The following is a 26,151-nucleotide window of genomic DNA, read 5'->3' as shown; positions in this document are numbered from 1 at the left end:
AAACTATCTGATGCGGTGGACTGGCAATTTTTTCCCCAGTGTCCCAGGGTCTGGTACCGTATGTGCCATATTATTATTGAATTCGCCTAGGAATGCAGCACGTCAAATCAGAAATATTAACAACTTCAATGTATTAATTGGAATGGGGGTGTGCATACCAAGTATAGTGTACTCACAGAGATGTTCCCATTTAGATACATTGAAGATTGACTGAAAGACTATGCATTTTTGTGGATAGTATGAAGTGACCATTATTCATTTACAATCCAAGAAAATATATTATTTTAGTTATTTTAAACCCCAGTTAATAAGTGGGTTTGGAGAGGGTCCTAAATTAGATTTGTACAGGTAGGTTCCTGCAACAGAATGTTATAGATTGTAGACACAGTTGTCTCCACAGTTGTCCCAGCCACCCTTCCAGTTGCTTGGCCCCCTTCCCAGGCACCCTTTGCTGTTACTCTTGTACATCCCAAAGACCCTTGATCCATTACTTCCCTCCCTAGCAAAGATATTTACCCATTATCCCCTCATCACCCACCCCCCATCCTTTCTTAAGCTCTCCTCCTCCTTCTCAAATACCCTCCCTCCCTCCAGAATGCCTCTCCCATCTTCCTTACCTTCTCCCAGAGTGGTCCTTTCATGGCTTGCGCTGCCCAGACCACTCTGTAGCACTGGTGGACCCAGAGCAGCTCCCCTCGCCTCACAATGGCAATGGCTGGCTCAGCGTAATTGGCATTGCCGAGGCATGACATTGGGCAGCCCCATGATGTCTCTTCTCACTGATCTGCAGTGCTGGTGTCTCCAGGGCAGGTTGCCTCGTCATGGTGCTGCCCAAGTCCAGGATGGCTTGGCTCGCTGTTACTAGAATAGGTAACCGATTGCCTGTGTCAGCGTAAAGCAGGTTCATTTATTTTTATTTATTCATTAAAATATTTATAGCTCACCTTTCCTCTCTGCTTAAGGTTGCTTGCAGGTAATAATCAAACCTTTTACAAAATAAAGCTAAGTAAAAGAAGAACCCCAAATATCTCCCTCCTCTCCTAAAAGAAGGCTGCTGTTCAAACACCATTAAAAGCCCAGAGATCCAGAGGAGTTAGGCATGTTAGTCTGTAGTCTCAAAACAGGAAAGAGTCCAGTAGCACCTTTAAAACTAACCAACCTTATTGTAGCATAAGCTTTTGAGAACCACAGTTCTCTTCATCAAATTCATCTGACGAAGAGAACTGTGGTTCTCGAAAGATTATGTTACAATAAAGTTGGTTAGTCTTAAAGGTGCTACTGGACTCTCTACTATTAAAAATCCATGTAAGCAAACAAGCTTTGCAGTGCCTCTTCAAGGAGCCCACTGCATAGAGTGGTAACCATGGTGAGGAAGGCCTGGGCTTATATGGGGTGGCAGCCTGAAGACCATAATTGGTGCACAGAAACATATTGGAGGAGATGGTCTTTCAGATATGTGGGCCCCAGGTTCTTTGTTCCCTCAGAGTTGTTCTGTTGCTTGGGAAAGCGATGGCTGGAGAGTGCCGTCAAGTCTTAGCTGACTTATGGCAACCCCTGGTGGGGTTTTCATGGCAAGAGACCAACAGAGGTGGTTTGCCGTTGCCTGCCTCTGCAACCCTGGTCTTCGTTGGAGGTCTCCCATCCAGTTACTAACCAAGGCCTACCCTGCTTAGCTTCTGAGATCTGACAAGATCGGGCTTGCCAGGGTATCTCAGTAAGGATGATGGCTGTTGCTAGTTATTATAACTGTGATCTTGGCAGTAAACTGATTGGATGGAAGGTGAAATAGGAGGGAACGACATTTCTGGATGATTCATATCTTTCACCAAGTAAAACAATTGTGTACAAATTAAAAAAAATGTGCAAAAACATGCGGCGATGTAAATTATTGCTGATACTTCTTGAGAAGTGGTTTAAAATAAAACAGAAGTACGGTGGCACTTTAAAGGTGAACATTTATTTCAAAAATAAGCTTTGTGAGTCACAGCTCACTTCTTTACATATCTGAACTGTGAGGCATGAAAGCTCATATGGAAATAAAACATCGGTGTTTAATGTGCCGCTGGACTTTTGTTTTGATTTTAAGGATGGGACTGCAGTGAGTTAGACAGGCATTTTAACCCCTTTTCCTCACCCCCTTTCCCCACCAAAATATGCTATTCCTGATCTGATCTTTTTGTTTGCTGAGGGAAACTTAGTTATGATTCAAGGGACTGACCACCATACAGAAGTCAGAAAGACTGAGACCTGGGTCTGCTTGAGTAAAACAGGCCTGTTTTGTTACATGATTGTTGTTATATATGCTTTATTATTGTATTGTTCCAAATAAGATTTTTTCCCTCAAGTTTGTTCATTGTAATCTTTTATAAATGCAAGTGTCACAAGGTGGGATCACACTGTCATAGACATGAACTCTCCCAGTTCTCAAATTAGATAAATCTATTTATTTGATATGGCCCTTGAACAAAACAGGTTACAAAACAGGTCTTTCCCCCTTCCTTCAAGGACCTCAGGGTGGTATACATTCTTATTCCTTTCTTCCTTTTATCCTCGTTATAGCCCTGTGAGATCTGAGCTGTGACTCATGAAAGCTAATACTGAAATAAATGTTATTGGTGTTTAATGTGCCACTTTTGTTTTAGTTTACTACAACAAGCTATCATAGCCCCCTTCTTGCAGTCCAGATTGCCTCACAACTGCTTTCTTTTTAAATTTTTATCTCCAGAAAATTGTCAGAGGGGGCCACAGCCCTCAGTATAAAGAGAAACGTTTCAGAGAGATTCGCAGTAATACTCCAGGTCCTGGAACCTATCACCAACCTTCAGTGGGTGTGGAAATCCAAAGTAAGATGAAGCAATCATCTAAAGTCCCTGAGGTTCAGGTATGTCTGCATAACTATTATAGTTATGGATTTCCAACAGATAATATTTTTCCTTTATGTAGACCATAGACATCAAACCGTTATCTGTTTACCTGCAGTTACAAATGTTTGAATGCCAGTGCTACAGTATGGCAGCAACAAAACACAATTTCCCGTGCAATAACAATGTCTCCCTATTTTATTTACAGTAATTGCATAATTTAACAGAACTATACCACATGTAACCAGTTCTAGGAAAAATTATTTTGCAGGCGTCATATATGCTCCAAAGTCCATACATAAAGTGTCCAGTGCTTCAAGTGCTCTATTAATATTGCAACAGGTATTAAAGTGCAAATGCTTCCTAGCACCATGTACACATTAATTATTTCATACAAGCTCGCCTTGTACACCTAAAGAATACACGTAAAGGTCTACTTGTGATCTGTGAACTACACAGTTTATTGGAACCAAATCTTGGACTATACCCAACTCCAGTTGGAATATAAGGCGAGCTTGTATGAAATAATTAATGTGTACATGGTGCTAGGAAGCATTTGCACTTTAATACCTGTTGCAATATTAATAGAGCACTTGAAGCACTGGACACTTTATGTATGGACTTTGGAGCATATATGACGCCTGCAAAATAATTTTTCCTAGAACTGGTTACATGTGGTATAGTTCTGTTAAATTATGCAATTACTGTAAATAAAATAGGGAGACATTGTTATTGCACGGGAAATTGTGTTTTGTTGCTGCCATACTTACCGTGTTGCTCCATATTTTGTGCTAAGTGCTACAGTATGGGCAGGTGTAAACCTGGAAGTCGAGTCATTTGTGTAATATCTCTATGACTAGACTTTTATCGTCCTTGTTCCTGTCTCTTTCCTTTTATTGTCTTTGATCCTGCTCCCTCCAGGGGTGGTTAGCACCCCAGTCCCAGCTACCACATTTGCATATGTTGCTGCCCTGCTCTTTAGGTGTCACGTCTTACTATGATTCCATAAGCCCTGACCCTTGGGGAGGGGCTGCGGCTCAGTGGAAGAGCCCCTGCTTTGGATGCAGGTCTCAGGTTCGCTTCCCAGCATCTCCAGTTGAACGGGACCAAGTAGCAGGTGAGGTGAAAGCCCTCTAACTAAGACCTTAGAGAGCTACTGCCATTCTGAGTAGACAGTACTGACCTTGATGGGCCAATGGTCTGATTAAGTACAAGGCAACTTCATGTATGTTTGTGTGTGCGAGACCTATGAGTGAGAATAGACAGAACAAAAAGGTTCAACTCTACAGAGCAGAACCGTTTTATTCTTCCATGCCAGAGCTTCAGAATGAAATGACTTTTGTGCTTCAGTGAGGAGCAATGATAAACACAAGGATGCCCCTGGTGGATCGAGATCTTTAGGTGAAGGAGAGGGTGGAATCTAGGGCAAAACAGGGGGTTGTGTTCCTGAACGGCATCCTATGTGTCTAAAATCAAGAGAAACTTTTCTTGATGATGTTTCTTGTACCTGCGTGTTTTGTTTTGCGCAGTACAATTTTATGTACCTTTAGACATGAACAAGGTTTGCAAGGCTTCAAAAGTCATTGTCACATTGTGAGAGGTATCATATGTAGTAAAGATGTAAATAAATACAGTTGCTCTTGAGGTTTTAGCACTGAACCTAAGCAGCACACAGCATTTTGAATCTTATTTCCTATGTTACGTTGCAGTAAAAAGTCTCTTTATAATTTGGCTTGCGATGCCTTTTGGTCTTCTCCTGAATTCTGCTCCAAACTGGCCAGTCAAACAGAAAAGAAATGAACATCTAGGTCTCCTGGAAAGAAGTTACGTCTTCAGCGATGAATTAACTCACACAAATTGCTTGAGACCCTTAGTGAACTTTTACGGTTTTGCTGACAATAGTGCAGTAAGAGCAGTGTGATGCAAGTGACAAGAAGCTCAGTGGTTACAACTGAGGCTTTCCGAACCAAAAGACAATGGAGGTGGGAGAGATAATTAACAATAAGAAATGACCGTAGTTCACTTTTGACTGAACTACGGCATCTAGATCTTTCAATGAACATGTGTCCTACTGTTAATTTGTTAGTGTGATAGGTTTTTTTAAAGTATCAATTTTTAATGCTTATTTACAGATCTGAAAGTACTGAAAGATGTGCTTATCGTAAGGCAGAAGTACATATGTAGGCAAAAAGATTACAGAACTACCCATAACATTTTTTAAATTGACTGTTACTATGGAAGCTGTGATTTTAAGGGTGGGACTGCTATGAGTTAGATGGGCATTTAACCCCTTCTCTTCACCTCTTTCCCCACCAAAATATGCTATTCCTGATCTGATTTTTTTTCTTTGCTGGAAAAAACTTACAATACACATGTGTGTATGTGTGTGTGAGGAATCTAATCTCTCTGTTCAAACTGTAGGCTTCATAGCTGCATTTACTTTTTTAAAAAATGGGTGAAAGGCACTTGTGTATCTACTTTATTTAGTATTTTTTAATCTTAATCTTTATCTTTTATCTATAATAAGGATGCTATACATCCTTTTTCCCTTCTCCATTTTAACCTTGTTATAGCCCTGTGAGGTTGGTTAGGTTGAGAGAGTGTGACTGGTCCGAGGTCACCCGGCAAGCTTCCATGGCAGAAAATGAAGATGGGTTCAGCACCCTACCCATTGCACTACCTATATATGTGTTTATTACAGTGTTACCTTATTTGAGTTGATTGTATGTTGATTTTTCTTAGTGTATTCCTTAAGAGTAAGAGTATTCATTTTATAGGTCCGATTGACTATATCCAGTGCTATCTCATCTTCTGCTGTGTTAGATGTGCATGCTTTAGCTATAACTTAAATCCTCTTGCCTTTGTTTTTACAGAAAGTTGCCAGCAGTATGAAACTGTTCCGAAAGACAGATGCTCCCTCTATCCCATCCCGAGGGCAAACATTTGGTTATGAAGAGAATGAGGATGGCACTCTTGTCAAACATAACCCTCCTGATAAAGATGAAACTTTGGGTCCAGCATACTATCAGGCAGACCCAGTACGTAATTTTTAAATCTTCTACTAAGATTCACTTTTAAGCCAACCAAATGTTAGGTTCTTTACTATCACGCAGTGGCACAGCATGTTTGCTTTCGTCACTTTTGCCTGCGACTGGCTGCACTGTCAGTTAGCACCGGTGTATTGTCCTAGCACCGGCTTATTGTCCTAGCTCTGTGCAACAGCATGTGATACAGCACTTCCAAAATGTCATGGGCATCAACTCTAGACAAACTTGAATTGGGAAGGGCAACACTGTATTTCTGTAGGCCTTCCTGGGTTTTTGCTGGCTTTTTAAAAACCACCTCTTTTCATTGGACTGGACCATTGCCCTTTCTTGTACGTGCAAGAAAAGCCTGGCTGAATCAGAGCAATGGTTTGCCTAGTCCAGCATCCTGTTACCCACCAGATACAGAAGGGACACAAAGGCAAAGACTGCCTGCTAGCATGTGGTAATTAGAGGTATACTGCCTCTGAACATGGAGGTCCCCGTTCAGCCAGCATAGCTCCATGAATTTGCCATCTAAGTTAATTGTCAGCACTGCTTTCCTGAGCAGCGAGTATGTCGCATCCATGTTGTGTGACGAAGTACTTTCTTTTATCTATGTTTTTGTCCATATATAAAATTTCCCTGTTACCAGAACTTTCTCTACAACAAAGCATTTCACAAGTGTAGTTCGTAGACTGTTCCTTATTCTGCCCCTACCCTATTTCAGCTTCAGTCTTTCCTCCTCTAAGCCTTTCTCCAGTTCCTTGTCAAGGTTGTCCTGCTACCTGCTTCCCTCTCCAGTCTTGCACCTACAGTGCACCCTTTGTTTAGGTGTGTTGACCCAACCATTTTGCTGAAAAATGGCCCAACTCTGTAGGGATCTAAATCCTATTCCTGAGAGTCATTGACTCTTCACCAGGTCGTGAGACCCTTTCCAATGTGTGACATATACCAAGTTCATGGTGCTATGCCAGAAGCAGCCAGATTTGTTAGATGCAGTAGTGCACAAAACTATTGTGTGCTGCAGAAACATCCCATCAGAGAAGGGGCAGAATAGAACTGAAGATGTCTTCTATGGCACCCTAAAGCATTTAAGTAGCAAGAGAGCTAACTCTGTGAACACATAGGGCTTTTTTTCTGGGGAAAAAGGTGGGGGAACTCTCAGGGCAAATCCTGGGAGGAGGTGGCGTGGTTGTCACTACATGCGCGTGCACATTCCTGGGACTGCGCAATGACGTCACTTCTGAGAAGTGATGGAATCACTCATGCCGTGGCCACCCTGGGAGCGCTCCTGTACTCAATGGCAGGGCCCGATTTGGCATGGATAAGGCTAAAATCTGCCTGGAACAGGGCGCTCCACCACGGGGGAGCACACCATCGCCCGGCAGTGGCCGGATCTGGGCCGTTTCAGGCCCAAACTGGGTGAAAATGGGCCCAAAACAGCCTGGATCAACCTGGAACAGGCTGCTGCTGCACAGAAAAGCACTCCCCTGTCGGGCAGCGGTGCGAACCTGGCCATTTAGGGCCCAATATGAGTCATTTGGGGCCCAATACGAGCTGTTTTGGGCCCAAATTGGGCGAAAACAAGCCCAAAGTGCCCTGAATTGGCCTTGAACAGGCTGCTGCTGCATGGGAGAGAACTCCTCCACCCAGCAGTGACCCAAACCTGGCTGTTTCGGGCCCAATCCTGGCCATTTAGGGCCCAAATTGGACCCAAAATGGCCAAAAGGGACCCATAATGGCCAGAATTGAGCCCAAAATGGCCAGGATCGGGCTGCTGCGGGGTGAAGGAGTGTTCCGCAATCTGGCAGAGGCCTGATCCTGGCCATTTTGGGCCTGAATTGGGCCCAAAATGACCGAAAGGGGCCCAAAATGGCAAGGATCGGGTCGCTGCTGGGGGGGGGAGTGTTCCCTCGCCAGGCAGAGGCCCAATTTTGGCCATTTTGGGCCAGATCCTGGCTGTTTTGGCCCTGAAAGGGGCCCAAAATGGCGAAAACGGGCCTGAAACTGCCCAGATCGGGGCCGAAACGGAATCCTCCCCCGCCTGGCAGTAGCCTGATTCTGGCCATTTCAGCCCCGATCCAGGCTGTTTCGGGCCCTATATGGGCCCCAAATGGCCAAAACAGCTCCGGAATGGCCCAGATCAGAGCCAAAACAGCCTGGAACAGGTGGCTGCCGGGTAGAGGAACCCTCCTCTGCCCAGCAGCAGCAGCAGCCCCAAACAGGCTATTTGGGGCCCAATCCAGGCCAAATGGGGCGAAAATGGCCAAAATAGGCCATTTTAAAAATACCAGAGGCAGAGGTACCAGAACGCCATTCCAGCCCCAAAAAAGCCCTGAAGCTTGCAGTAAATAGTGACTCATGGGACTGCAGCCCACAGTCAATGTCTGGTAGGTAGGTCTATCTTATGATATGATATGGTTATATCAATTTTAATGGTATTTTTGATACTGTGTGGTGAGATTACTCTTTACCATGACTTGGAAAACTTTCAAAGGCATACAAGATGGTTTGGGGGAAGAAGGGAAAGCTGCTAGGAATGAGCAGATCCCCTTAGTTCCGATCTCTTTCTGTTCTGGGTTCTGTTCTGGTTGCCTTCTGGTAACAAAGGAGAATTTTGGGAAGTAGATTAATAAAATTCATGCAAGAAAAAAGTTTATTCCTTTCCTTTGAATTTTTAAACATTAGCTTCCCTGAAAAATATTTTGCTGCTTTCCCACAGAAGTGAAATGGAACTGTATTTTTAAACAAGCAAACATAAACTAACAGTACGTGTGCTTAAAAACATACATTTTAAAAATTTATTCAACATAAAGGGCTTTTTTTGAAAGGGTATCTATTTTATTTAATTTAGCAAAAGAGCACAGTTGTGTTCTGCAACAAAAGCAAAGTACATAATAGAATCCCATTCAAAACTCATCCTTTTTATGCAAAAAGATTATTTTCCAAAATATAACTACAGAAGAACAAGGGCTTCCAACTATGAGCTCTGTAGTAGCTCGTATTTCTCTTAATATGGATTCCCAAAATTGTGGGAAGGGAGAATTTGCCAAAGCATAAGCTTTGACTCCTTAAGTATCCCTAAAGTAATCTCCAATAATAACTGACTAATAAGCCTGTGTGTGTTTTACTGACTTTCAGATTTCCTGTTTTGTGTGTTTTTATGCTTTCTAGTTGCCAGCTTCATAAACATATTATTGGCAGGCATGGGTTTGCCCACAGTGTGAAACCCTTACAAGCCTCAATTGCCTTCTCTGTTGAACATAACTTATTTTCATACAATACAAAAGCAGCAATGAAGGAAAAACATATGGTGATGCAGTTGATACTTCATTATATTATAAGCCTATCTTCAGCAGTTTTCTGTTTCATTCAGATAATCTAGAATAACAATTTGGTCTGACTTCTTTTCCAGTGGTGTGATTCTATACCAAGATTACTGATCTTAGTTAAAAGTACATTTGCCATGTTTCTTAATTGTTAGCATTACTTTGTCGTGTACAAATAATCCTCGTAATTTTTAAATTCTGCTCATCTCTAATAATAGGAAACAATTTATAGTTTGTACTTAACTAAAATAAATAGGAACTAAACACATTATCCCCCTGGAACTCAGTTGTTACCCGCTGTAAACTTTTTCAGTCAGGGCATTAGGGGGCAGCAGAGTCATTAAATTGAATTGCTGGACTGTGGTTTATATAGCATACCACACTTTTACTTTATTCATACTAGCTTATTAGATACGGGATAGAAAAAAAATCAAATGTTTTAAACTTTTTGAAAGAGTAACTTTTTCATATTGGGGAAAAAATCTATGTTTATGAGAAGAGATGCATCAACAACTCTTTATGTATATATACTCTTTTTGGCTGTGAATAAGTAATTTTAAAAAAATAATTTCCAGTGGTCTTGGAGTATCTTGAACTAACCAAACAAGTCTCTGGGATAAAAGAATGAAGAATTATAAAATGCCATATTCTGATGTATATCACAAGCAGCAAAAAGTAGACAATTTATAACTGAACTTCAGCATATCTTGATGTGTAGGACTGAGAGAACAAGGTCATTGATGTGGACGATCTTGCTATCATGGGAAAGAGATTTGGACAAGGCATGATGTGGTCCCAGTCCTTTCTTCACCTGCTAGTGCAGATTTTCCTCTAAGCTCTTTACTGGCCTTATTACTGATTAATCACTTCAATACCAAGGGTAGCCAAGTCCCCTGTACATAAGAGTTGGCTAGCAAGCTTCAAAACCTATTTCAAGCCCTGATTTAAATGGGGTTGGGTTAGTGTAAACCATGGGTAACATTCATGTTCAGTTCATCTCTTTATATCACAATTTCCTCCTGTCTTTTCTCCAGGAATTTAGAACTGTGTACATTGTTCTCTCTGACTCTGTTTTGCCTTCACAGCACTATCCACACAGTCTCTTGTGTCTGGAAGGTAAACTACTGCCTTGCGTTTGAAAGAAAGGAAATGCCCCCGTCTTTTCTTTTCATTTTGTTGGTAATCTGCCCTATATTCACTGCCCTGGCCTGACATTATTGGTATCAATAGAACTTTAAAAATTTGGGGTGGGTCAGATTAGAGCAATGTTGTAGCTCTGTTTGAACAGGATGATGCCACTGTTCCAACCCTTTGTGGAACCTGTGGGTATGTCTTCCCCCTATACTTCATGATTTGTCCAGGGCAATTAAATAATAAAATGGTAGGTCATCATATTTCATCGATGCGAAGGGGCAGCTTTCTTCTGCTACTGCTGAAAACTTCAAGTCTTTTTTTAAAAGTAAAGGTAGTCATGATCAATACAATTGCAGGATTCCTAGCTAGTCAATTAAAACAATGTTGTAGTATTCAAAACAGGGTGGGCAGAGAATCATGACAGTCATGTGAGAACACAGCGCGGGGGCAGAGTTCAGCATGCATAAGACGTGAAAGGAAAACCACAGCAAACAGTGGAGAGAAAACGGATTATCGATGTATTGTCGAAGGCTTTCACGGCCGGAGAACGATGGTTGTTGTGGGTTTTCCGGGCTGTATTGCCGTGGTCTTGGCATTGTAGTTCCTGACGTTTCGCCAGCAGCTGTGGCTGGCATCTTCAGAGGTGTAGCACCAAAAGACAGATCTCTCAGTGTCCTTTACTTTTAAAAAACGGATTATCCTCCGTTACCTGGAATCACACAAAATTGCATCCACAACTTGGCCACCACAGAAAACCATCCTGTTGTGTAAGCAGCCATTTTTATTAGAATGAGTGCAGGAGTTTGAGATGAGTTAGTAGGAGTTTGAGATACAAGTATTGCCAAGCCATGCACACCCCACTTTTCTGTTCATTTTCTCATCTGTGTTCCCTTCTATGCTTGTTCCACCTTTTGATGCCATTGGCTGATGACATCTAACATCAACGAGAGCCTGTGTAACCCTTGGAAGTGCTGTGCTTGTGTAAGTGGTTGTATGTAACCCCGGCCACATGGATACTGCTGCTTTGGCACAGTGGAGAAGCCTGTAAACTAGTCTTGCAAATTAGAGAAGGATGGCGTTCAATTCCTACTCTGCTTGGTTTTCCTGTTTTCCCCCTTTGTTCTCTGCTATAATAGCTATGGAATGGTTTACAGAATGCTTTTGCCTCAACGAGCTATTGCCACTTCAAGCATAGATCAATAGTGTGTGTGAAGGCCATGTATACAGCTTCTGTCGCAGAGGTCCTTGATGTGCTTGTAGGTGCCATAGTGCTCACAGCACCTTTTTTGGAACCTGCCAAATGTTTTTAGAAAGTGGGCAGAGCCAGGTGGGGCTTTTGCCCAGCAGGGCTTCTGTTTGGCCATTGGAGAGCTGATTGGCTGTGCAGTTTTTTAAAAGTTGCTTTGGTAGCAGTTGGCACCACAGCACAAGGATTTTCACTGTATGATTGAAGATAAGCTGTGTCTATACAAGAAAATATTTTAAAACAATATGTTCAAGGCATATGTAAAAGGCATTCTGCTAAACAGAGCCTGTGCCTGAAATGTTGAAGAGTGACTACAGTTGCACACAGCTTTACTCCCTGACGTTATATGGTTGCATCTGCCTCTTGTGGCAGCCATTTTGAGGTTGGCGCCACTTCTTCCAGCAGCCCTTTAGTGATCGCGCCTATTCCCCAGTGTCAGAATCCTAAAAGCGCCCACAGGCTCAGAAAGGTTGAGGCCACCTGCTTTATAGTGTTGTGATGAATACTGGAGTGCATTGTAGAAGCTTCTTGCACAGCACATGCAGAGATCCCCTGTATGTAGGATCAAGAGGCCACACCCTTACAAGAGCATGTTGTGGATGCCCAGGCAGACGCATTTTGCCACTTGATTGCTTTTCTGGGGAATGTTAAAAACAGATCTAGAAGGTTGCTAAAGCGGGACTTGTAGAAGAGTTGGCATTGACTACTGACAAGTCCTGCCTTGCCAAACGTCTAGAATTTTTTTTTTATTTCCTAATTTTTTTTATTGTACTGATGTATGCATTAATATTACCTCCACATACAGTCTATACTTCATGTACATTTACACATAGAATAAATTTAACAATCCATACATCCGATACAAGTATACAACTTATATCTAGAATTTTTTGTACGCCAACAAATACAGAGTCAGTCCAATAGATGTTAGAAGCTTTCTCAAAGTCCGCATATATATGGGAGGGCTGTATTGTAGGGATGGGGTATCAGATGCTTCTCAAACGAGTCGGGGATCATAGACTTGATCACTATTTTTGCCTTATATATTATCTGCTGCTGTAAATATGTACTCCTATGTACAACCAGCGCTCCATGTTGTCTAATGTTAGTCCTAGAATTGATTATGTTTTACTTCAGTATTTTCTGCTGTGTCTTGGATCCTTGCTAATGCTATGCCTTTTAAACTTGTGTCTGTTTACCCTATGGTATTGTATTGAAATGTACTCGATACTGATTGTATTAACCTCATACTGTGTAATCCGCCTTGAGTCTCAGTGAGAAAGGCGGACTGTAAATGACGTAAATAAATAAATAAATAAATAAATAAATAAATAACAGAGTCAATTGGCAAAGTCTGTTTGGTAAGCATGGGATATGAGGGTAGAACTGGCTAAAGTACAAGGAACAGAGGGTCAGTAGACAATTTTTAGAGTGGGAAATAAGCAGTAGGCTATCGGGCATTGGTGTTTGTTCATAAATGACCTGGAATCAGTGAATGACACCAGCTATGCATGATGCTATAAATGCAAACATACTTTAAAAAGATATATTGTCGAAGGCTTTCACAGCCGGAGAACGATGGTTGTTGTGGATTTTCCGGGCTGTATGGCTGTGGTCTTGGCATTGTAGTTCCTAGGAACTACAAGACCACGGCTATACAGCCCGGAAAATCCACAACAACCATACTTTAAAAAGATTCAAAGGATCTCTCCATAGAGGAAGAACCAAAGAGGACACCTTTTCTGTGATGAATGGGTAAAGCCGTTGAGGCTTTTTAGTTCTAAAAAGAAAGATGAAAGAGTGGAAGGACATTGTAGAGATGTATAAATCTACAATATTAAAACGCGAGATTCTCAAGGAAATTGGCAGCCCACTCTGGACAGAGCAAAAAGTACCTATTTACATATTCCATAATTAACTTACGGAATTCAGAATAATAAACGCACAGAATTAATGTGCAGAATAACTAATTTGCAGAAGGTGTGGCGATGACCTTTAGGACTAGACTAGTTCATAGATAATAGATTTATTAATAATAGCTGTTAGCCTTGGAAGTGAAATGAAGCCTCTAATTTAAGAGGCAGTATACCTCTGAATGTTAGACAGCCAACGGAGAGCACTGTTACTGTCATACTGATTGTAAGCTTGGAGGCATTTAGCTGGCCACTGCTAGTTTATCTATGGAACGTATAAGCTACTTTTCACAAAAACTCAGAAGCGGAAACATGATGCTGGAACAGTGGACGTTTGGTCTGACCCAGCTGGGCTGCTATGTTCTGAAGCTTCTACTTCAAGGGTGGCCAAATTCATAGCTTCCCTAAGGGGATGCAGTAACTACTTCCACATTAGAAGTGGCAGAAAAAAAGATGTGGATTTCTTGCCTGGTTGGATTAGATGGTCTTGCCTAGGGCACTATGATTCTAGAGGCAGACTCAAACTAGGATTAAGTAGACAGGAAGTATTGTGGCAGCTCTCCTTCATAGCTCATAGTACAGGGTGAAAAAATGCTTGGATATGTTGGGAGGGGGAAGATGCCGGGGGGCTAAGAACATACAATTATATATCATAATCTTCTCTGTGGCACATAACTTCACAGGGCCTGATACTAGTTTGAAGCTGATAAGGAAAGGATAAATAGGTTAGCAAAATAGTGAGTGGATATTTAAAGACAGATGGTCAGAGAACTGCTTCCGTTACAAGTGGCAACATTATGCTGATTAAAACAGAGACCTGTGAAGTGTGCACTTGCGTTTAGTGAGTGGCTTTTTTTTTATTAAGGCGTAGTGTGAATGTGTGGTTTGGATGATAATTATACGAAGTGTCTTGCAGCTGGATACCTTCATAAGACCTTTCATAACTATGCATAGTTTCTATACAGGCAATTGGGGGATGCAATAAATGCTTACTTCGACTTGAGGCAGCATGGGCTGTAATCCCCAACCTGCTTTTTCCATGTTAGGCATTCATGCTAGGAGCATTGACACTGATAGATTAGGTAACGTTGGGAACATGCTGGGTTCTACCTGTGCACTGCAGCACTGAAAGACAGTCCATTAGTGCCGGAATTAATGCACTCTGGGACTTTTAATTCTTCATGGAATCTATTTCCATATTTAATTACGGGAAAGTCATAGGGGAAAAAAAGTTACAAAGCACCTTCATCCATTTTTATTGTCAACGGGAGTGGCAATTAGTAATTCTTCAAGTTATATTGCAATGCTCACTTAAAATAATGCACCTCCTTGCTGAGTTTGCTTCAATTAAACCATATTTTATTTGCTAATGACATAGCAAGCTGACAGCGACCTTGAAGCTGGTATTGTCAACACTTCTTGGCAAAAGAGCTTGGTGATTTAGAGTTAAGAGTGCATCAATTTATTCTTTAGTCTGTCAGTGTTTTTAAAAGGCTTTTTAATTCCATTATAGATAGGATATTTTACCTGAGTAATGCACAGGTTAGTGAGTTAAGTAGCAGCCAGTCAGTATTATTTTTAACCCAGAGCTTAAGCCTCCTATGGAAAAGGGAATAATTCTATTCTGGCCCATGGAGCTGAAAAACAAATGGCCTGTAGTTGGAGCACCTTTCAAATGGCGTGCAGAGCTGAATTATTAAAATGCTCTTTGTAAATGTCAAATATATATTGACCTTAATGTGCTTTTGTGAATTCCTAGAAATATTTAGCTATTAGATTTGGGTTCTGTACCAAAGAAAGTCATTTTTCCCTTTTTCCTATGGGAAATTGTCAAGGAAAGACCTCTAACCCAGTTTTAAAGGCCTTCCTAAATTCCCAGGCATAATTTATATGCTGTAATTAGTTTAATCAAAGCTACAATGCTGTCAATCAGCAGCAAAAGGCACAGAGAACTGTTTCTTTCCTGCTTCTTGCAGCCACACCATCCAAACAGCAGTTTCTGAGGGCTTTTCTGAATGCTCAGCTTACAGCGGGTTTTCTGGGTATTCAGTTCACAAGGATCAGATCTGGTTTGGCTTTCTGTAATTCCATACTTGGGAGATGAACTGAAGTGGTGTCTGTTTTTGCATCTCTGTAGATTGAGATATTTCAGTTTTTTACAGCCCAGAAACTCAGTTCTGTGATTGGACAATCCACGTTCATATTGAGTCTGTCAGGAATGATTGAGTGATGACATTAGAGAATCACATATGCCCCGAAATCACCACGGTTAGAATCAAATGACAAACGATAGTTAAGAAACAGATAAGAGTGTAGGGATGCTACAAAGCACAGATCTTACTTGAGTTTAATTTTTATTTGGATAATAATTTCTGCAAAAAAATGGACAAAAAAAAAAAAGGAATGCATTTCTTTTGCAATGTAACAATGTTGTAAGATTATTGCAGCAAATTGCCTGAGAGTGGGACCAACCCCAATGCCAGGGGCGTGCCTGGACTTACCCAGGACAGTCACAGGATGTCCACTTGGGAGCCTGAGGTGCCAGCAACAGGAAGGCCCACCAGGACAGTTGCAACATGGCAAAAAGGCTGCAACAGCAGCAACACTGTATGGGACCTTTAAGGCCTCATCTCAGAGCCAAACTACAAGTGACGTCTTACACAGGTTGGACACTAGTCGGCTTCCCTCAAGTTTTGATGGGAAATGTAGGCATCCTGGTCTTGCAGCTGTAATGGAGAGCCAAGCTGTAAAACCAGGGCGCCTACATTTCCCATCAAAACTTGAGGGAAGCTGACAAGTGTCCAACCTGTGTAAGGCGTCACTTGTAGTTTGGCTCTCAGCCACAGCCCGGACAACAACAGCAATGAGGAAAGAGTGCTGTATCAACAGAAGCAGTTTAGCCCAGCTTGGGCAATGGGAGGGAAGAACAAGCTGCCAGTGCAGCCCAAGATTCTCTTGAGGTCTCACGTGGCTACCAGTTCTCATGAGATCTGGGGGGAATGGATTGAGCATGTGCAGCCTGATGCAGTAGCTGTATAAGAGGGCTTAGAAGCAGGGCAAGCAGGAGGCGGTGGTTGGGTTCTCTCTTTCCAGGCTATTCAGCACTCAGTGGAAAAGAGGGGAAACTGGGTGCTGCATACCCCCTCCCCAGTTCTGAGGATCTGCAAGCCCAAGCAGGACAGAAAAAGCAGGGATAGAAAAGGGAGTTGCTAAGGGTAGGGGTATGGATTCCCCTAAACCTCGCAAAAATAAAAAAGAGCATTGGAAAAAATTTGACAGCAAAACCAATTTTGCAGCAGATACAGCCTTTCATCACTGTGCAAAACTCAGAAGAGTAAGGGAAGCCATTTGAACACTGAACCAATGTGATTTGACCATGCGGAATAGCCCTGGGAGTCATGTGACCATTGGGAACATTGTGCGAAGCCATGTAGGGTGGTGCAGTTGAGGAGAAAGTCTGTAGAAATCATGTCTACTCCCACCCTTCATGAACAAAAATGCCTTGAGCTAATATAAAGGCATGTATGGATGTACACACAGGCTCCCCAATTAGCAAAGACTGAATCACCCTGTCATAGATCAAAGCTGTCCCTAGGATAATTTTCTGGTGATATAATTCCTACTTCTTTCTATAATATCACATGACTAGAAGTCACATCTAGGAATTAAAGAACCAGTTTTTTTGGCTAGTCAGTTCTGCTGTTCCTTTCAGCCATCTTCACGTACCCTGGAGCTATACTTAAAATTAGCTCTTGCTTCAGTATCAGGCAACATAAGATTCGACTCCCTTCCATTTGTCCTTCTCTTATTTTCTGTTTTCACAAGGCCTTTGCCTTGTGCTCCTGTCCCCTCCCTCGGTTTGGAAAACCCTCCGTGCACAATGCTCCCCCACGGTTCTAGGTCTGCCAGTGTTTTACACTGTTCTAGGTCTGCCTGGCCAGTGGCTCATTCTGTTTCAGACCTCCCTTTCCTGAAGTTGCAACCTAGCTTTAACACTGAATCCAACTCCCTCCTCATCTTCTCTGTCCTGTTTTAGCTGCACTGTTTCTCCTTAAGCATCTTTCTCCCTTTTCTCTGTACACACATGTGCATGCACGCATATAGGTGAGCTTTCACGGTTATCAGCGGGTTATCATTTGTTGATAAGATTAATGCTCCTGATCCAAAGAGGAGCACTGGAACCGCACTTTTAGAGTCCAGTAGCACCGTAGGTATAACCTGAGACCTTAGGTATAAGTGAGAGTCAAAGCTGCCTTCATCAGATACGGTAGGATTTGAGTCCAGTGGCACTTCAGAGAAGTTTGAAGAAGGCAGCTCTGACTCTTGAAAGCTTACACTCTGACAATCTTGTTGGTCTCTGAAGTGCCACTGGACACAAATCCTGCTATTCTACTGTAGAGCAACACGGCTACCCACCTAAAATGATCTTCATCAGATATTTTGTGAAGGGAACTTTGACTCTTGAAAGTTATATCGTGGAAATCTTACTGGTCTTTAAGGTGCTACTAGACTCAAATCTTGCTCTTCTGTTGCAGACCAACATGGTTACCCATCTGCTACATTATTAGACAGAACTTGCCTTGACAGAAATGCATTTTAATTCCCCCCCCTATGCCTTTAGTAACAAATAAAGTGACTTTTCTCTTTTAGCCTTTTCCTTTCTTCAACATGAATCTGTAGATGTATGATCCTAAATCCTGGGTTGGGGAATGCACTTGTGAGGATGTCCCACATGTGTTTTACCCTTGTTTTCTGCGTGAGGCCTAGTCTAACAATGCATGTTTCTAAGTAGTGCTGGGATGGCGATCCTAACATCAAAGCTTCTCCCCCCGCCAGTCATTAATCAAGTCTTAAACCTGAGGCAACTGCCAATCAAGGAAAACACTGCCCCCCTCCCCATTCTGCCCATCCATTTTTCTCTTCTTTTTGCTCTTTAGATCATCTCCGGTGCTGTACTGCCCCTTTGCTATGTCTTCTTTCCTAGGATGCTTGGGAGAGGCAGATAACAAAAATTGCCAGTGCTTTGAAAGATTATCTGCTTGCCTTTCGGGACACACTAGTTTTCCAATGTCAGAAAAGAGATTCTTGGTGTAGTGGATATTTTTGCTTTAGGTACTTCTCAAAGCATGCAAAAGTCTCCTTTTGTTCCACGTGAGCGAAAAATATCTGCCTAGTTGTGATTCCAACTCTAGGGTTCTTTCCCTTGGCTTTTTAATAATGGCTTTTTAATAACGATACATGCGTGTTTAGTTTTACACAAAATATATTATGTACTACTCCTTATTTTATTTATTAGTATAGATTTAACTTTTAAAAAGTGTGTTAAATGTTGCCATTCAGCTATGTCAAATGATATTTGAATTGCATAACGCACAGCAAATATAAGCAGAAGTAGTGTTGATTCACTCTCAGCTTAGATTTGTTAAACAAGGTTAGTTAAATTTCTGTTACTTTTGAACAATATTTCCTGGATGGGGGGAATCAGCTGAGAGCCCTGGAAAATATGCTTCTTGCCAGTCTTTCTGCTGGGGCACAAAACGGTTTTTCTTGGGGGCTGGGAATCATTAGAAGCTGACTGCCAACTAGAGATGGGCACGATCCACATTACGATTGAAAAAACCCCACGATAATGGCGATCGCGTGATCGTGACCTGGTGGATTGTGATCGTCCATGGCCAATGATCCAGCGATCGGGAGGGGCCTGGATTGGGGCGTCCGGGCTTGGATCGGGGATCCAGACACTCAGGCACCAGCAATCTATTCCCCTGGCAATGGAGCCAGGGGAATGCCTGAGCTCTGTTTGCCCTCCTTCTGTCGCCCTGGAAACCCGAATGGAAGCCCAGCTTTCCTTGATCAGCAGGGCTTCCTTCCAACCACGGAGCAGCAAAACAGTCACCAGTTGGGAGAAGACACCCAGGGGAGGGAGGGGGAAGGGGGTGTTCTGTAGCCATGGACACTCCAATCTCATCCCTGCAAACCCTGATAGGCAGCTCTGATGGCCAAACACAGACGGCCAAACACAAACACAGATACCGCCGGCATCACCCACCGTTCCTGTATCGCTGGGAACAGTGGGGTGCCCCTCCGCTTTTGCTTCCACAATCCATGATCCACAGTCCACGATCCACGGATCGGGAATGGGAGGTGCTCGGTGTGGATCGTTAATTTGGGATCGTCGCCGGCGCCGATCCACGATCAGCTGGATCGTTAATTTTTTTTGGATTGTGCCCATCTCTATTGCCAACCGATCTGGTAGGAATGGGTTTCTAATCCCCCCCCTTAACTGTTGTGCCTGGGTAAGACTTGGACACAGCAAATTAAAGATCAGAAGTCTCTGACTTTTAAACTGGCTGTGCCTCAGCCTTCCTCAAACATGATTTGGGATGGTGATGAGGGTAAATCAGAAGCCCAGTCTCAGGGCCAAGCTAGAGATGCATGTTTTTAAAGTTCCTTGCAGCTACACAGCATCATTGAGGAGTAGCTATTAAAAATAAAAGAGACCCTAAATGGCCTTAGAATGCCTCAGCGGCGGGAGGAAAGGGGTACTCCCTCCCCTCCCCCCTCAAGCCATTTCCTGTGTCAAAATAGCAGGGGACGGAGTTTTCCCACCTATTTTTCCTACTTCAAGTGGCGAATTCTGTGCACATGGAATGGTAAAAACAGGAAAAAAACTCCCCCTGTGCTCTTTTGACATGGGGGAAATGGCTTGAGGGAAATGGCTTGAATGTCCCTCCTCCCTCTGCAGAGGTATTCTGAGACCATTTGGGCTCTCTTTTATTTTTTAATAGCCATTTACTTGTTAATTGCTGTATGGCTGCAGAAACGTTCCCCAGACCCAACTCTTTAAAAACCTGCACGTCTAGCTTGATTCTCAGTTGAGCTAGGAGTTGTGTTTGCCCCCCCCCCCGCCCAAAAAAATTGCCATACCGAGCATGGCTTAGGGGGATCCCACTTTTTGATGGCTTTATATACTCTTTCCGGAAGGGCTGGACTGCGACCTTTTCCCTGATATGAGTTACCTTTTTAGATGGGGAGTATTCCCCCTCACCTGTTGAATTGTTACTGGGATGTTAAGATATTAGGTGAGAGTTGTGTTCCAAAGTGGACATGAAGGATAGATGAATCCAGGTCCTCCCACCAGGATATTCAGCATATTAAAAATTGATCTTTAAAACCCAAATGAGTTGTTTTTATTTGCTGCTGTGGTTATCATTAAAAATGTTGGTAAATAATTCCCGGCAGTAACCACCAGATGGTGATCTAGTCCCACTACTATGAAAGTAGATTTACTGGCCTTGAGAAGTTTCAAGCATTGAATGCATGAAGACATCAGGGGGTGCTTCATATGTGACACTTTCCCCACACTAGACAGCTAAGTTGCTGATTTTCTGTGTATCCACAGCAAAAGTAGCTCTTATGCTGTATTGTATACGGGATCTTTGTTTTCACTTACATAAAGATCGTATTTGTACAAAAATAAAGTCAAGGATGAGTTGGGCCTTTTTCTTTTCTCTTGAAGAGAAAAGAAGAAAGGGTATATTAACAATCCTGATTTTTTAAAAAATGAAATGAGATGCAACAATAAGATAAAGCCTGCAATCTAGTAAGATTTTACATGCATTTTATATTCCGTCTCCTCCCTTCTATGAATACAGTGAGACCAAGAATGTAATCCTTTTCTTGAAGGGTCAGTACCTTTGTGGATGGTCCTGAAAATATGTTTATTAATTTGCATTCACTTGGGGCAGTATGAGGGCATCTCTAGCCAGGTGTCTGTACTGATCAGATTCTGAATGTCTAGCAGTAGTTTTGTTAACAGAAGAGACAGACTAGCAATAAATGAAGTTATGTGAGTTTGATTGAGAAGTTGCGCTATCAGCAATCAAATATAGTTTGAATCCTAAATTCTGTGGCTCAGATATATATATGTGTTTAGTTGCTGATCATTTTACTGCATGTATCATGGGAATGAATGTGCTTGGCTTACCATCTCACATGCTTTGCAAGAGTTCTTTCGGAGTTCTGTAACAAGATGTTTTTCAGTGGTGAGGACCCCTTTCTATATAAACTATATTCCTAATTCAAACTCTTTGACTATTACGACTTAGCACATGCAAATCAAAAACTCCACCAAATGAACTTTGACTTGAGTATTAGAGTTTAAGTGCCAAATTAAGTGGTTGAAAAGAAATGTACATAGGATATGCTGATCCTTTTTAAAGATAAGTCTTGCTTAGACAATTCTGTCATATTAATATAACATACTGACCATGAATTTGGCAGAAGAGTTTATAGAAAGAGTATGCAGAATGGATCCTTCTTTGCCATCCCCTAGCAGCCTGGGACATACAGAAGGCAACTTGGTGAAAGATCTGCTCTGGAGAGATTAGCTTGTAAGAATTTGGATAGTGTAATTAATAGATGGCAGCTTAGACAAAGAGCTGAATCCCAATGGCAAAGTTTAGATACATAATACCTTCCAAGTTTTAGAAATCCAAAATGGAGGTTTCTCCTCTATTTTATACTCACAGCAACCCTGTGAGGTAGATTAGGCTGAGCACGTGTGGCTGGCTGGAGCAGAGGTCACCCAGCAAGAACTGGGCTTTGGAGCAGGACGCAGCATAGGTCCAAACAGTAGTTCTGGCACCCCAAAATAACCTCTGAAGGACCGAGCTTCACATATTCCACTGTCCTATATATGAAGTTTGGACCAGCACCTTCCTTAGTACTAACCTTATTTATTGCTTTTTGCAAAACTGTTTGTTATCTTGAAAGCTGTTAGGTCTTTTTTCATTTTTAAAAAATGTTAATATTATATTTTGATCGCTAGTTTTAAAAAAATATGGTATTGCCTGGTTCTGGTTAATTCCTGGAAAGGTGTCAGGACTCGGAGCTGTAAACTTTGAACAAATGCTACAGATGCTTTTCTATACCTGCTTTGATCCATAGTAGTTCACGTATCAGTGGCAAAATGGTTGTTTGGGTTTTTAATTACCCGTACAACACTACTAACATCAAGAGGCTTGATATCAGACAAGGATGAGTTTCATTCTTAAAAAGAACATCAGGATTTTTCTTGCCTAAACATTTGAATAAAATAAAACCTTTTTATTTCTTTTATACCCCACCTTTCTCACTAATGGTGACCCAAAGCACTGTCCATCATTCTCCTTCCCTTCATTTTGTCCTCACAACAACCCTGTGAGGTAAGTTACGCTGAAATTGTAGGGTTGCCACTTCTGGGGCAGGAAATTCCTGGAGATTTGGGGGGTGGAAGTGGAGTTTGGGGAGGGGACTCAGCAGGGTATATTGCTGTAGAATCCACCCTCCAAAGCAGCCATTTTCTCCAGGGGAAGTGATGTCTGTCGTGTGGAGATCAGTAGGAATTCTGGGAGATCTTGAGGCCCCACCTGAAGGTTGGAAAGCCTATGAGAGTATATGACTGGCCCAAGGTTACTCAGGAAGTTCGTACACTCTAAACACTACACCACACGGGCTCGGAATAATACATCAAAACTTAGATATTGGGTTAGCAGCATGCTTAATAGTATGCATTGTGTTTTATATACATCAGAAGAGGCACAGCTGTGTGCAACTGTACAGACAGCTTTAAAGGGGGATTAGACAGATTCATGGAGGATTTGTCTATCAGAAGCTACTAGCTATGGTGACGAGAGGGAACCTCCACATTCAGAGGCAGTCAACCTCTGGATACCAGAGCGAGGAGGCAACACTGGGGAAAGGCCTTGGCCTTGTTCTCTTGTTGGCAAGAATAACCGGTTGGCCACTGTGTGAGACATGATGCCAAACTAGATAGACTACTGGGCTGATCCAGCAGGGCTCTTCTTAACCTTCTTATGTGACACATCTGGTACCTGCCTAAATTTTGCCAAGGTGGGTTGTGTGGCTGCCTTTCTCCCCTAAGAGGACCCAAAGCAGCTTGCATTGTTCACTTCTCCATTTTATCCTCACAACAACCCTGTGAAGTAGGTTAGGCTGAAAGTGTGTGATTTGCCTGAGGTTACTCAGAAAGTACTGGGCTTTGGAGCAGGAAGCAACATAGGTCCATATGAGGACAGAGTCCGTGGGGGTGTATGGTATGTGGTGGAGTAAGCCTCATTTTGGGATGGAAAGGGCATGTAGCTTCTCCTCCTTCCTGTATGTGCATTTCTCCTGGTGGCAGCCAGGTTTGAACAGCTTGCACAGGAAACTTCTGGGAGGTAGCCCAAATAGGACCACTTTGTGCCGGAACAACAATTGAATTGGGTCCAGGCCATGTCTTCATGTAGGGGGCAGTCTCTGGAGTGCAGGGCTTTGTGATTTAGGGTGATCCAAAGATTGTTTTGGGATTCAGTAACCTCCGTTCCTGCCTGTGGTAGCAGCCCAGTTTAGAGCAGCTAGGACAGGAACCAGGTTTTGATGCTGGAAGCAACATAGTTCCACCTGGAGAGCAGAGCCCTCTGACTGTTTTGGGGTTCAGCTTCTCCCTCTTCCTCTCTGTCCCTCTTCCTCTCTGTGCTTTTCTCTTTAGGTGAGCCCACTTTGGAGCAGCTAGTACAGGAACCAGGCTTCGGTGCTGGAAGCATCATCAGTCCACCTGGAGGGCAGAGTCTCTTGACTGTGGGGGTGTATTACATGTGGTTGAGTAAGCCTCATTTTGGGGTGCAGAGGCATGTATCTGTTCCAGTTCTTTATTCATATCTCTTCCCAATGCAAGCTTCTAAGAGGCAGCAAAAATAGGAGCTCTTATCTCCAGAACCAGTCTTTCGATCAGCACCGGTGCATGTTTTCTCATAGGGGACAATCTCAGGAGTGCAGGTCTGTGTGAATTGGGCTGATCCAAAGATTGCTTGTGGGTAGAGATGGGCGCGAACTGCAAGACGAATAAAAGTTCATCACGAACCGAGCCGGTTCATGCTTCGCGAACCAGTGGTTTGTGGAAGCCTGTTTTCCACAAACTTCCACTAACTGGTCTGCCAGTTCATTTGGTTCGTGTTAAATCCCAATACCCCTTATCGGGATCTTCCTGACAAGCAGCTGATCCAAGCTGGCAGGGGTGAAATACCCCTTTTTGTGCTGCTTCGCAGCAGCACGGAAAGGGGCATTTAAACCCCAAGAACCACAAACCAGTTCACAAACTGGGGCAAGTTTGTGGAAGTTTGTGGTTTGTGAAACGGAACGAGCCACGAATTGCACGGTTCATTTCCCCCGGTTCATGCCAACCTCTATTTGTGGGTGCAGCTTCCCCCCTTCCCGCTTGTGCCTTTGTCCTGGGGGCACCTTACTTTGAAACAAATAACTCAACAACTGATCTTTGTGGCAGGACCCAGCATAGAACCACTTAGAGGGCAGAGTCCCCTGAATATGAAGGTATATGATATGTGCTTCTCCAAACTTTATTTTGAGATCAGAGCTTTTCAATTTCCCCCAATATTTGTGTTTGGATTTGTGAATAAGGAACTAGGAACTGCATATAAAGAACTGGGAACTAAGAATCAACTTCAGCTTTGTTGATGCCAATGTGGTGTGGTCAGTAGTACTACTGAATTTATCCCAGGGAGACGTATTCAAGTTCTTGCTTAGTTGTGTTTGTGTATGGGTAAAAAGCTAATTATCTCATCTCCTCCCCCCGTTTTAGAATGATCCTTCCATTACTATGAAATATAAGGGAGTGCATTTTGGCAGTTTGACAGGAAAGCGACATGGATTTAAGCCACGTGAGGGCCCTGGACCTGCTGACTATGATATAACCCAGTATGTAATTTCTTTGTTTTAAAATTAAAATTCTCACTTGTCCTGCATCCCAGAGTCTGTATCATCACCATTCGTTACTGGAAGTAGCATAATTTATGAAGTGATTAAAACCATAGCCACACAAAAAGAAAATTTGAGAATGACTGTGACAAAAACTGAGGTGCTACACAACCTCCTAAGATTCCAGGGAATTATTCTAATTTAAATTAAACCTTCCCCCATACCTCTTCCTCTCAGTTAAAATGTGTGACAGGATTTGTAAAACAGAAAGTTCACAGCAGTGAGGTAAATTCTGTTATGTGATAGTAGGACACTAAGATGTCTGAGGCTAGAGTTAAAAGGATTCCAAACTCAAGTCAAGGAATAGCCTGACTAAAGCACTTTATCATTATTCACTAGTTACAGCTTCAGGTTGAAATTCTTCACTCTGAGACCGCAGACTTTCAGTGCAAGCCTAAGCAGAGTTAGTCCAGTCTAAGCCATTGGCCATTGGCTTAGACTGGAGTAACTCTTCTTAGGATTGTGTTGTTTAAGCCTTAAATGACCACTGGCTGATAATTGTTGGATCAAATTGTTTCTTGACAGGTTTCTATTGTCTAAATACCCAGTTAGACACTCTAACATATGGAGTTCTAACTTTATCAGTCTACTGTCTCCCTAATAGCCAGACTAAACCATTAAAAGACAGCTTGTCATCAGAGACAGGCCTAAAATGTCCATTCTCTTCTCTATCTGAGATAGAGCTAACCCCATTCTGCACTCCTTCTGAGGCAGAACTGTACTCTCTGCCTCTGCTGTCTTGCTGAAGCAGACCGGAAACTGTTAGTGTCCCCCCCGCACCCTTCAATCAGCTCTGTAGATTATTGGTTCTTAACTTTTCATATCTTA

At 42.5% G+C, this 26,151-nt stretch overlaps 1 protein-coding gene across 1 annotated transcript in view; it reads left to right on the top strand.

Annotated features, from left to right (window-relative positions):
* STPG2 (sperm tail PG-rich repeat containing 2) overlaps window positions 1–26,151 on the top strand; it is a 306,478-nt gene that overhangs the window by 12,972 nt on the left and 267,355 nt on the right. The window contains exons 3-5 of the mRNA XM_054990485.1: window positions 2,726–2,881; window positions 5,735–5,899; window positions 25,148–25,263. Of these exons, the coding sequence (XP_054846460.1) occupies window positions 2,726–2,881; window positions 5,735–5,899; window positions 25,148–25,263 (437 nt within the window). The remainder of the gene's footprint in view (window positions 1–2,725; window positions 2,882–5,734; window positions 5,900–25,147; window positions 25,264–26,151) is intronic.

The sequence above is a fragment of the Eublepharis macularius genome, chromosome 10, assembly GCF_028583425.1.
Source record: "Eublepharis macularius isolate TG4126 chromosome 10, MPM_Emac_v1.0, whole genome shotgun sequence".
Taxonomy (NCBI): Eukaryota; Metazoa; Chordata; class Lepidosauria; order Squamata; family Eublepharidae; genus Eublepharis; species Eublepharis macularius.
Note: the sequence above shows the minus strand (reverse complement) of the source record. Positions and strands in the feature narration are given on the sequence as shown.